Source organism: Pleurodeles waltl, chromosome 2_2 (assembly GCF_031143425.1).
Source record: "Pleurodeles waltl isolate 20211129_DDA chromosome 2_2, aPleWal1.hap1.20221129, whole genome shotgun sequence".
Classification (NCBI taxonomy): domain Eukaryota; kingdom Metazoa; phylum Chordata; class Amphibia; order Caudata; family Salamandridae; genus Pleurodeles; species Pleurodeles waltl.
In genome coordinates, this window is record NC_090439.1 from 1044942665 (window position 1) to 1044956137 (window position 13473).

The following is a 13473-nucleotide window of genomic DNA, read 5'->3' on the forward strand; positions in this document are numbered from 1 at the left end:
GGCCCCCTAACAGGGCCCGTGCAGCTTTTCACTGTCTGCATAGCAGACAGTGAAAAGCGCGATGGGTGCAACTGCACCCGTTGCACGGCTGCAACACCGCCGGCTCCATTAGGAGCCGGCTCCTATGTTGTGGCCGCATCCCCGCTGGGCCGGCGGCCGTAAACTAGGTTTGTGCCCGCCGGCCCAGCTGGGATGTTGTAATGGGCACCGCAGGAATGCGGCCGCATTGGCGGCCGCATGGCGGTTACAGCTTGTAATGACCCCCTGTGGTAGGTAAAATCATGGCTCCAAGAATTTGTCATTATTTTTGTTTATTGTGTTCTTAAGTACTCTTGCAGTCTTTGAATTAGGAAAATCAGGGGCGTAATTATCAAGGGGGTGCAAGGGTGATGAAAAACCTTGAATGATATTTACCAAGCCAGGCAAGGCCACTTTGTGTAGGCCTGCATGACTTGGTAAATGTGGAGTAATGCAAGACATCACAGATTGCTGTCTTGCGTTACTCTGTCCCAGAGAGATGTTACATGGTGGAGCATGTGTGTTCCCATGCATCCACTCATGGATTTTGGCATAGTCCCAGATTTATCATTATTGGTAGACCTGGGAATGTGTCAAAATCCAACGCCTCCCGATTGGAGATGTAACACGAGGAAATGTGTTTATTTCTCCTTGTTTTTTCATTCTTCTGCACACACTGAAAGAGGAAATGCCTCTGAGGATTGTTTTTGTGCAAGAAAGTGTCCCTTCCAAGACAAAAATAATACTGTCTACAGTGCAGGCACCCTTGCAACATAGTGCAAGGATTCTTGGTTTGGAGCTAGGCAGCCAAAAGTGTGCCAACCCTAGAAAAGGAGATAAATGCAACACACAGTGTTAAAAACAGCATGTTCCTGATCTTCCCCTTTCACACAGAGCAATGTTTCACACAAGTTGGCTTGCTGCGTTGCTTGAATTAATGTAAATATGGCCCCCAGTGTTCTCTTTTCTGGAGATACTACCACTTCTTAGTTTCACAGGGCTAAGAGATGAACTACATAAACATTGGGAGAAGAGGGTGATTCATAAAACCATGACTATGGGAAGTAGTACTTCATAAGTACTTCTTTATGTAGTCTTATGTGTCTTTGGAATCAGCCCTGATACATCCAGCTGCTCTTTAGTGAAAGTTCAAAACACCACATACCTTTCTATTTATACTAACTGAATTAATAGATCCTGATTATTCTCATTTTATTCTTAATATACATGCATTGAGGCCAATTCACAAATGCTCATTAAAAGTATGTTAAAGAGTACTGCAGAAAGCCATTTTATGTTCTTATAAATGCTGTTGTAAAAAAAAAAACATTGTTCAGGACTTTTAGTGCAAATTGAGTGGCATAGTGGAAAAATCTTTTGAAGATTTCAGATGGATTTTTAGTTTTCTTCCTCCATCAGAAGATTATTTAATGTCTTATGAGCTCAGGCATATCAATATTTTAAGCAGTTCTAGTTGTCATGGTGCCAGTTTTCGAATCAGATTTCAGTGAGAATATATTTAAGCTGATACTTCTGGAATTGTATTAAGTAGTTGAATGATGGTAGAGGTAAGAAATTCTAGATGTTATTTTGATGTAGTTTGATTTCAGCGCGGCTTACTGTAAATGAGCTACTTTACCTTCATAAGTACATTGGAGATGTATACGAAATGACATCCTAAAAGCTGGCTTAACTGTATTTCAGACTATCTGGTCGGCGAAAATGTAGAAGTATATTTATTAAATAATGGCATGGCTGAAATTATTGACCCACCTCTCCATTAAACCTCTTTAAATGCTGTTGCTACTATAAGGCTTCCATTCTTGTAGAGCTAAGATGGCAAATAAATACTGTTACAGTTTCACTAAGAATGACAAACGCTTTAACCCCTTCGGTGCCAGGCCTTTTCCCCCATAGGTGCCAGGCCTTTTTTTGGCTATTTGGGGCAGTTCGCGCCTAGGCCTCATAACTTTTTGTCCACATTAGTCACCCACACCAAATTTGCGTCCTTTTTTTTCCAACGTCCTAGGGATTCTAGAGGTATACAGAGTTTATGGGTTCCCCTGGCGGTGACCAAGAAATTAGCCAAAATACAGCAAAAATTTTATTTTTTTTTAAATGTGAAAAAGGGCTGCAGAAAAGGCTTGTGTTTTTTTCCCCTGAAAATGGCATCAACAAAGGTTTGCAGTGCTATAATCCATCTTCCTAGCTTTCAGGAACAGGCAGACTTGAATAAGAAAACCACATTTTTCAACACATTTTGGCATTTTACTGGGACATACCCCATTTTTACAATTTTTGGGCTTTTAGCTTCCTTCAAGTTAGTGACAGAAATGGGTGTGAAACCAATGCCGAATCCTGGACAGCTAAACATTTCTGAAAAGTAGACAAAATTCTGAATTCAGCAAGGGGTCATTTGTGTGGACCCTACAAGGATTTCATACAGAAAACAACAGCTGGAATAAATAAATATTGAATTTGAGGTAAAAAAAAACAGCAATTTCTCTCCACATTTTACTCTGTAACTTTGTCCTGTAATGTCAGATTTTCAAAAGCAATATACTGTTATGTCTGCTGGACTCTTATGGTTGTGGGGATACATAAGGCTTGTAGGTTCATCAAGAACCCAAGGTACCCAGAGCCAAAAAAGGAGCTGCACCTTGCAATGGGTTTTCATTGTAAATTGGGTATACAGCAATACATTTGGTGAAACATAAAGAGTGAAAAATAGGTATCAAGGAAATCTTTGTACTTCCAAAATGGGCACAAGATAAGGTGTTGAGAAGAAGTGGTTATTTGCACATCTCTGAATTCCAGGGGCCCCATACTAGCATGTGAATTGCAGGGCATTTCTCAAATAGACGTCTTTTTTACACACTGTCTTACATTTGGAAGGAAAAAAATGTAGAGAAAGACAAGGGGCAATAACACTTGTTCTTCTATTCTGTGTTCCCCCAAGTCTCCAGATAAAAATGGTTCCTCACTTACGTGGGTAGGCCTAATGCCCGCAACAGGAAACGTGACATGGATACATCACATTTGTAAATTTAAATCTGATGTGTTTTTTGGAAAGTGCCTATCTATGGATTTTGGCCTCTCGCTCAGCTGGCACCTAGGGAAACCTACCAAATGTGTGCATTTTTAAAAACTAGACACCTAGGGGAATCCAGGATGGGGTGACCTGTGGGGCTCTCACCAGGTTCTGTTACCCAAAATCCTTTGCAAACCTCAAGATTTGGCAAAGAAAAAACACTTTTCCCTTACATTTCGGTGACAGAAACGTCTGGAATCTAAGAGGAGTCACAAACTTCCACCCAGCATCCCCCAGGTCTCCAGATAAAAATAGTACCTCACTTGTGTGGGTAGGCCTAGTGCCCACAACAGGAAATGCCCCAAAACACAACGTGGACACAACACATTTTCCTAAAGAAAACGGGCCTGTTTTTTGCAAAGTGTCTATCTGTGAATTTTGGCCTCTAGCTCAGCTGGCACCTAGGGAAACACAGTAATCCTATACATTTCTAAAAACTAGACACCTTAGGGAACCCAGGATGGGGTAACTTGTGGCACTCTCCCCAGGTTCCGTTACCCAGAAGCCTTAGCAAACCTCAAAATTTGGCAAAAAAACACTTTTTCCTCACATTTCGGTGCTGCAAAGTTCTGGAATCTGAGGGGAGCCACAAACTTGCTTCTACCGAGCGTTCCCCCAGGTCTCCCGATAAAAATGGTACCTCACTTGTGTGGGTAGGCCTAGTGCCCGTGAAAGGAAATGCCCCAAAACATTATGTGGATACATCAAAATGATCAAATACAAAACTACCTGTTTTTGCGGGGTTGGGGGTCACCTGCGTTTTTGGTCCTGGGCTTAGCAGCAATCTAGGGAAACCTACCAAACCCAAACATTTCGGAAAACTAAACACCAGAGGGAGCCCAGGGAGGTGTGACTTGCGTGGATCCCCCAGTGTTTTCTTACCCTGAATGTAAAACCAAAACCCAAAATAATCAAATGTCCCCTTGCTTGCCATGTGATAAGATGCTTTAGTGTGTGGGGGGAGAGCTGAAAGACTGTTACCCCCTTCAGTTGGGGTGGGGGCATAACTATGCCCATACTGGTTGGTGCCCCCCCCCCACTATTTAAAAAAAAATTCCTTGGCTTCTAGTAGGCTTTCTGCCCCCCCCCAGGGAATGGATCTGAAGTAACTGCCCCATCTGCCCACTGGTGAGCAGAACAACTTTGTCTCCATTTATTTCCCCCACCCTCTTTTTTTTTTTAAAGAAATCTTCTCTGGTCTCCGCTGGGCTTTCTTCCCCCCCTTGAGGGCAGATGGGTTTTCCACAAGTAGGCCTGTCTGCCCCCGGGGGGGGGGGGCAGAAATGGCCATTAGTAATGTGCCACAATGGGAAGCGACCAATGCCCAAGGAGCAGTCCCCCAAACAAAACACACACACACAAATCCCTGTTGCCTAAGTGGTTTCTGCCCCTCCTCAGGGCAGATGGGCCTAATAGAAATATGCTGATCTGCTCCCAAGGGGGGCAGAAATGGACTAAAATACATTTCCCCCAAGGGGAGCGACCCTTGCCTAAGGGGTAGCTCCCGTTGCGTGTAACTGACATTAAAAAAATCCCTGGCATCTAATAGTTTATGCCACCCTTGGGGCAGATTGGCCTAAAAATTATTTGCCCCCCAGGTGTGCGACCCTTGCCTAAGGGGCACTCCCCCCCAAAAAATATCCCTGGCATCAGATCGGTCTAGCTAAAATAGGCCGATCTGCCCCCGGGGGGGGTGACAGAAAAGGTCTAATGATAAATTTCCCCCTGGGGAGCGGCTCCTGCATAATTCACACATAAACAAACAAAAACACAAATCCCTGGTGTCTAGTGGGCATTTCTGCAGCCCGATCGCTTCATGATCAGGCTGCAGAAATGCTCACAGAGGCATGAAAGGTAGGAAAGTCCTTTCCTTTCCATTCATGCCTCTGCCTGCCCCCACCTCCTGATGAGAAGAGAAATCAGGGTGATGGGAGGCAACCTCTGATGAGGTCAGCGTGCGATTGCGTACTGACATTATCTGACGTCACTGGGGAGGGTGAGGGGTGTGGCAGGAGGTGTGGGTGAGACGCCCACGCTCCCCCCCGTGGGCCGGGTGCAGGATAAGCTGGTCTCATCCTCGGCACACAGCAACTGTGGCCGCGGACGAGACCAGCTTGCCCCAGGCACCCTGGGGGTTAAGAATGCTCATTTGATTTGACATTAAAATATTTGTGAATGGGTTTACTCTAGCACCTGCTACAAATTATGTTGTTTTCGCTTTGTGCAGATATAATTGTCAAAGTCAAATTGCAATGTCTCAAGTCTTTGAGAACTCTTACATTAAAGACATCAGCTCGAAGTTGACAATACATACTGAGTAACACCTTTATAGTATAACTCCAGTTTAAAACACATACAGTATACAAAACAGAAACATGAACAATTGTTAACTAAAATCAATGCCTCTGATCAAAAAATACAAAAGGTAAAAAACATCAGTAGTACCATGTAACATTAGAAGCAGAACCACATAGTTCATTCGCATATTCAGTAATAAAAACAATTGATATCTATACATCTAAACTATTCTTACAAGCATCCAACAACAGCAGCTCTGTAGAGCCCTCAGAAACACTATGAGCATCTTAAATATACCTCACAAAAGACCAGTCTCAATATTTTATTTGAAAATGTCTCATCCTAATCCTTAAGAACCTACGTTCTTAGTAACCCAGGTGTGAACCTGAGGAACCTGATTACAGAGCAAGAAATACAATTTGATTGTCCAAATAAATAGAAAAAGACTCTTTACAACTTGAATCCAACCTTTAAACGCAAACGTTAAACTAAACCTTGACCCATGTGAGCTAGCTAATTATTGCTGTATCACTTGCCTAATGTGCTTGATCAAATTCCTTGAAAAGCAGCATCCTTGAACAACAATCCGACACAGACCAATCCAATCTCCTCCAAATTTGCTAATCTGGCTTCTGCTTGCACTGCAGGCCTGAATCTGCTGCTCTCCAAGCCTAGAATATATACTTCTAAATAAAGGACAAAGTGATAGCAGCATTCTTGATTTCCTAGATCTCCGGGTTCATTTGACATTGTCGATCATAAAATCCAACTGAGCATAGCCTTCCATTGCATTAGTATTTCCAGGACAGGCCTAATTTTTTTTGCCTCTTCCCACTCTAACTGTCAACAATATTTGCAACTTGAGCCCTCCAAATAGCTGCCATGCCACTCTAATAAATGTTTCCCTTATGGCTCGAATATTTTCCCCTTATTGCCTTCGGCCGTTACACAGATCCATGAACTATTGCCTACCTTGGAGGCAGCTCTCTATTGAAAGGCAGACATAATGAAGCAGCTGGTCTAGTTGGCACTGTGCAGGTGGCACCATGCAAACCTTTGAAAGGAGGAGAGAAATCCCCCTGCAAGTGGGTGCACTGAATAACTGCCCCACCTGCAGAGAGATTTCTGGCATCCACTTGACCTCTTTTCTTCTCCTTGCAGGGGACCCCTATGGTGGTGCACTGACAGTTTCAGACAGAGCCAGAGTGTTTCTGTCATTAGCATGGCGTCATACACTCTTGCCAGAGTACCGGTGCGATCTGAATTACTGAAAGGGCAATGCAGCAAGCTAATGCACTTTCTACTTGCGTTGCTGTGGCACTTAACATAATATGGCCACCTGAAATTTCTCATTTTCTTATTTCACCTCCCAAGCTCCCACTAATCTCTGCTCTTCATTTCCATCTGTTGTTTAGGCACCTTATCTATTCCTCCAGCTCTTGTGATTTTTTTTGTATCAGTTGTCTATATGAAACAAAAGAAAATTATCAGTTTACATCATTTCCACTGTACATCTGTATACTTTGTAAAAGTCCCCTTCATTCTACATTCTTATATACTTTTCTAAAACCCCATTTGCAACCGGTTACAGTTTATGGCAGCTTGCACCTATCCTCCCTTCATCTTCTCTTCTGCCTCTTTTCCCTTTTCCTGTAAATTTAGTAAACAACCACATGCCACCTTCCTTGCTTCATGTCATCTCATATTGGTTGTTGCACTGTTTTATTCCCCATGCTATTTCACTTCTATATAAATAACTGAACACAATAATGAAAGAAATACATGATTATTCACACTCTATTATTTCTGATCATCAGTCAATCTTTGCACATCAGTGGCTGACCCAGAAGAACAATGTATTCTGCATGAATCATATAATGTAGTGGAAACCCTCAGAAGGCTGGCACAAAGACATCCAACCTATCCAGTTGGTAATAAATATCTGCTGTCTGGGTACAAGTTTAACAGTAGGGGCGTGAGAAAACATCCTAGTTTCAGGCTGAAATTCTTTTTCAGTTTGGGGTTAAAATGCCTTTGCTTAGCCCGGTGTGTGTTACTTAATTTATCATTGTTATAAAACAGTCAGTCGTCCATTGCTAAATGTCGTGCTATAAAATGTCCTTGTATGCTGGATTAGTTTTGGCCTGCAGTATGTTTGTGACATAGTCTAGTAAAGCCCCCCAAAAAATACACTCAACATTACATATGTTTAAATACTAATATTCATATCTAACTTTTATCTAATCCTGACCAAAGCCTAACATTAGGTAGATTTAACCCCACACAGCAAATACCACACATGTACATCGCAATGTATTTACATATGTGTTATTTGCCCCATGAGGTTGCATATATCTAATGTTAGGCTTTGCTGTACACATTACTTTGTTACTAATTTTTAGAGAAAAAAGGCAGCCAACATTAAGACACACTGTATGTAAAAGTAAATGTAAACTTATTGCCTCCATATCAAGAAAAAAATAATTAGAATCAGTTGCTGCTAAACAAATGCACGTGATACCAGCTGTATCAAAAAGCAGAAAATGTCCTCTCGAACCTTCATGTCTGTGATAATATATGATGCCTCATTCAAAAGATATCTGTGATGGTTTCAGAGAAAACAATCATTGCTCACAATCAGGTTGACAAAGTGTTATAAAGCCACTTTCAAACATAATGTAATCCGTCATTCCACAGTGAGCAACTGGAGACATTTAAAAAAGGCTGACAACAATCTACCCAAGAATGGAAGTCCCAGCAAACTCAACCCAAGATTAGATTAAACCACAAGAAACTTGTGGACATCACAAAGAACCCCAGGGATACATCAAGGGATTTACAAGTCTTTGTCAATAAGGTGAACATCTGAATTCATGCTTCTACCACTAGGAACAAATTAGCATTCCTTGAAAGCTAGCCAAGAGCAAAATCCTTCTTCCTACAAAAAAAGCATTGCTGCATGGATTAGGTTTGCAAAAATGCACACAGGAATATTTCCTGGACTGATGAGATGAAAGCAGAGTTGTTTGGCTATGGTCTACACCAATCTGTTGAGTTTAAACCAAATATTCTGTATTACCACAAGAATCTAATTACCGCTGTCAACCATGGTGATGTAGGGGAGATGATCTGGGCCTAATATTCAGACTGATTTGCAAAACATCCACATGATGCCTTTTAATTCTTCTTGACCTATCTGCAGCATTCAACACAGAGGACCACAAAATACTACTAAAACCCAAATTCACGATGGGCATAAAAGACACAGTTCTAAAATTATTCAAATCATTCCTCAAGGATTGCTGTAATGTAGTCAAAGGAGGCTGCAGCATTTCCAGAACGTAAAAGATTACATGTGGTGTTCCCCAAGGATCTGTTCTCTCCTGTCCTTTAACCTGTACGTTGAACTGCCAAGCCTACTGCCAGAATAATTCATCAATATACTGACAATGCCCATATTTGTCTAATAAATCTCATCTCACAGAGATCTCCTTGTACTCCAAGAAAGACTAGATACAGTATTATGGGCATCTGTGAACTTTTTGAAACGGAACCACCAAAGAATGAAGTTACTAATCCTGTCAGGCAAAACAACCAATAGATGTGATCCCTAACTAATCTTCCTACTCACAAACTGTGGATACCCACCCTCACATGCTTCTATGGTTAAGTCCCTGGGATTCTTCATTGACAGCTAACTCTTCCTCGATCCTCACTTGTGGAATCTAGCCCAAATAGCAAACTTCCAACTAAGACAACTAGAAACATTAAAACATCTCCTCTCCAATGACCAACTCAGAAAGGTATTCCAAATCGTAGTGATCTCCAGAATTGATCGAGGAACTCCCAGCAACACTTTTTCTGCCCACTGGAAATAGCTCTCCATTCCTCACCTCTCCTAATCTCAGACAAAAAAAAAAAGTTTGGGCACATCCCACCCATACCGAATGGTCTGCACAGGCTTCTGTTAGAGGCCCAGATCAAATTCAGAATTGGTTGCTGTTAGATATGGGGTTTCTGGGTGGCAATCAGTTTGCACTCTGTCCAAGCAGGGACCCTCATTGTAGTCAGGGCAATGGTGATACAAACTTAAGATAACCCCCTTGGTAGCTTGGCACAAGCAGTGAGGCTTATCTCAAAGGCAATGTGTACAGTATTTGTACCAGCACACACAGTAATACAGTGAAAATGCTACACAACGGACACCACAGCACATCAGTTTAGAAAAATAACCAATATTTATCTAAATCAAACAAGACCAGAATGACAAAAATCCAACATACACAATTTAAGATATGATTTTGTGAAGTAAAAAATGTCTTACTCAATAGAAAACAATGAAAACAATGGAATCATTGTTCAATACCTTGATATGGATGCAAAATAATCTGGTGATAAGCATTCAACAGATGGATAGTAAAGACAAAAGCTGTAATTCTTCCTATGTGGATAACATCTTGTGTATATTTTGCAGTGGGTGAGGAATTCCCAAAAGCATTCTTTCAGGTCATGTATATCATGTACGCCCACATTTTACTGTTTGGCTTATGTGCCAATACAGTAGAACTAATTTAGTCTAAAGACCGGGTTGTCTCAATGACTTGCTTCTCAAATAGTATGAAGAGTTCTGCTTACAGTGTATTCCTCATTTCGATCTTGTTCATTTCAGTGATCATAGTTCAGGAGAATGGGACCCATTTTGCACCTTGCTTTTTTGTATGTCAATTCTAGGACAGACAGGTACGGAAATCCAAAAGAATCAGCTTTAAAGAAGCCAATTTAAAGATGTACAGAACTATATTTGTGATTTGTGTTCAAACACTTCAAAATGAAACTCTAAGAACGATTTTTGCTTTTTGATACAAACTGTTTATCCTCAGTGTGCCAAAATCTTCTATTTGACGGCTCTTCATGCTACTTTGTTAATGTTTTGCTTTCCATTTTTGTTATTTAAGAACATGCTCATCAGTTATTATGACATATTTGGTTGATATGTTGAATGTCTTTAAGACCCTAACTATAAAATATTCTTTTTGTCTCCTAGTTCAACTTTGTTGGTAAGCTTTTGGGCCCACGTGGTAATTCGCTGAAGCGGTTACAGGAAGACACACTAACAAAAATGTCCATTCTTGGTAAAGGGTCAATGAGAGATAAAGCAAAGGTATATATAGCCATTTTCAATAGTACATTAATAGTGCCTTCATTGTTTCCAGCAATATTGCTGGAGCAACATATGTTTAAAGGCAACTACTCTTTTAATTGATTCAATTGTTTCACTATTTCTTCACCATCACTTGCAACACTGCTTATTTCACTCTCTATTACCTAATACCTGCTTCTGAATTCTGATTCACCATTCTAATAGTTCTAGTGCACAAGCAGCAATAAGAAGCTAATCATGATGTAGTTTAATATTCTTACATGTTGATAATTGCAATGAATGTAGGCTTTCACCTATCACAGGTAAGTGTATTTAATTGAGGCATTTATGACGCTCAGCAATTAAGCTCACAAATTTGATTTCAATTTAAATTGAAGAAGCATTAATCTTTGATTCTCTTTGGTCCCTTTGTTATACAAATATTTTATTTATGGTTGTATTGTTCATTTAAACTGAATGTGCATGTATGAATGATTCTGATTTAGCTCTATATGAACTTCAGCTCAGTACAACTGTGACTTGAAAGAAGGAAGCATCTGTTAGATGCTTTATTTTGTTTTGTAGTTAGATACTAGTAGTTTCCATTCCTATTGTAGAAAAGGATACTTCTTTCGAAGCTGGCATGCAAAGATGTGAAATGTATTCAATTTTAAAAGCATGCTACAGCATTTTCTGTAAATAAAATACTTTTTCTTCTATTATTCATAAAGAGCCTTTATTAATTAAAGACCTGCATCAAAAGGAGCAGACTGACTCCCGTTAATGGAAATTAAATATTTGAGAGCAATTTCAAAATTTCTGTTGTATCCAGGCTGAGCTTTGTTTATCATGTTCCTCTGTTTAGATACATGTGTTCTACTTCTCTTAGGAAGAAGAATTAAGAAAAAGTGGAGAAGCAAAATACTTCCATTTAAATGATGATCTTCATGTATTAATTGAAGTATTTGCACCCCCAGCAGAGGCTTATGCCAGAATGGGACACGCTCTAGATGAAATTAAAAAGTTCCTTATTCCTGTAAGTATGTAATTCCATGTAATTGTTTTCAATCTTAAGATTAGATTTATATGCATTCTGAGAAGGAGTCTACATGCAGAATACAGGCATAGGTTTGAGTTGTGTTTAAAGTACTTATATTTAGACATGGATTTGAGTTTAGTGATTATTTAAAGTACTTATATTTCTGGGTGAGGTGCTAAATCCAGAGAAGGAATCACTGTTGGTATTTCCTCCAAAACAGAGATAGAACAGTGTTAACACTTCCAATGGTGGTTTTAGACCTGCCAATCTTAGGTTGGTCTTCCCCCAAACCTTTGCCTTTCTCCTCCATTTGTACTGATCTCATATTTGCTGCTGGCCTTAGAACACTTTACCAGTGCTAACCTGTAGTGAGGTGCTTGTGATAACTCCTTTACGTATGGTAACATTGGCTTATCTCTAGTAGCTATATTTAATTTACATATAAGTCCCTAGTAAAATGATACTACTTCTACTCAGTGCCTGTAAATTAAATGCGACAAGTGGGCCTGCAGCACTTATTGTGCCACCCACTTAGGTAGCCCTTTACACATCGCAGGCCTGTCATTGCTGCCTGTGTGTGCAGTTTTAAAGTGCCAGTTCAACCCGACAAAATGAACATTTTGTCAGGCTAAACCTTCCTTTTTAATACATAGTTGCCACTCCTAGGGTAGGCTCTGCACAGCTCAGAGGGCAGGGTACAGTGTATTTAAAAAGTTGAGCATGTACTTTTAAGCATTACATTTCCTGATAATGAAAGCCTACCTCCCCTATAGGATAACATTGAAGTTTCCTTATTACATTTTATAAGCTGTAATTTCCAAATGGGAACAGGTAGGAAGTTCATGTTTGGTGTCTTTGGAATTGTAATTAAAATCCCAACTTATCATGAAGTTGAATTTTAAATACAATTTTGAAGATGTCAGATTTTTAAAGTTTGCATTTCCTGCCTCATGCATTTAGCTCCTGCTTCCTGTCTGTGGGTCACATGACTAGGTGTAGTTGAAAGCTGGGCTTTGTATATACTTCCTAGACAGCCACACACAATAGAGAGCTCAGGTGTGCCTGGATGGGCCATGACTGGCAGGATGGGAGGAAGGAGCTGGGCACAGCCATAGTTACAGTTGGAATTGTTGTGTCGTTCCTCCACACAAAGGGCTGCACTTGCCCTTTAGTTGGTTTGGAGCCAAGGCCAGGAAGGAAGGACACCTATGAACTTCAAATGGAAACCTCTTCAAAGACTGAACTAGGTATAAGTATTGGACCTCAGACACCAACTCCTCAGTTTTCCTCTGGACCTAGGGATACTCTGCCAGGAAAAAGGACTGCTGTGCTGCTGAAATGACTTCCACTCTGCTGGACTGCTGCCCTGAAGAACTGTTGCCTGCTGTGCTGAACTGCTGCTTGCTGTCCTCCTTCCTGGGTGAGAAGGACTAGACCTGTACCCTGAACCCCCGAACACCAGAGTTACTCCAACGGGCTAGTCTCTTGTTACTAACACCTGGACCCTTAGAAGTGGACCTGAAGGTGCACTGGCAACCCATCTGTGGATCCAGCAGAACCGATGCATCCCCTCTGACATGCGGCTCAACCTCGAGCACAAACAACGCATCTCTTTTGCTGCTAGGATTCTCCCAGTGCAAGAACTCCACATCAACCTTGTGGCCCGCATCGGAACCACCACTGTGTGAATCTTCACTGATGCAGGCCCTCACATTACAAATTCTCTTGTCAATCACATCCACGTCAATGGTGCAGATGCTCACATCACAGCCTCACAGCACTTTGCAACTGACACATTGCCTCGACTGTGCAACGCATTCTCAGTTACTGACTTTACATCACAAGCCCTCGTCGAGGGGATTCTCAACAATGGCACAGGATCTCGCA

The 13473-nt window shown here is 41.1% G+C and overlaps 1 protein-coding gene across 3 annotated transcripts in view; it reads left to right on the plus strand.

Moving 5' to 3' along the window:
- The window catches only part of KHDRBS3 (KH RNA binding domain containing, signal transduction associated 3), a 274683-nt gene that overhangs the window by 97334 nt on the left and 163876 nt on the right, over positions 1–13473 (plus strand). For all 3 annotated transcript variants that reach the window (XR_011201007.1, XM_069220792.1, XM_069220794.1), the window contains exons 3-4: positions 10452–10568; positions 11437–11583. Coding sequence is in view for 2 of the 3 variants with exons in the window: in XM_069220792.1 (XP_069076893.1) it covers positions 10452–10568; positions 11437–11583 (264 nt within the window). In the remaining variant the exon portion in view is untranslated. The remainder of the gene's footprint in view (positions 1–10451; positions 10569–11436; positions 11584–13473) is intronic.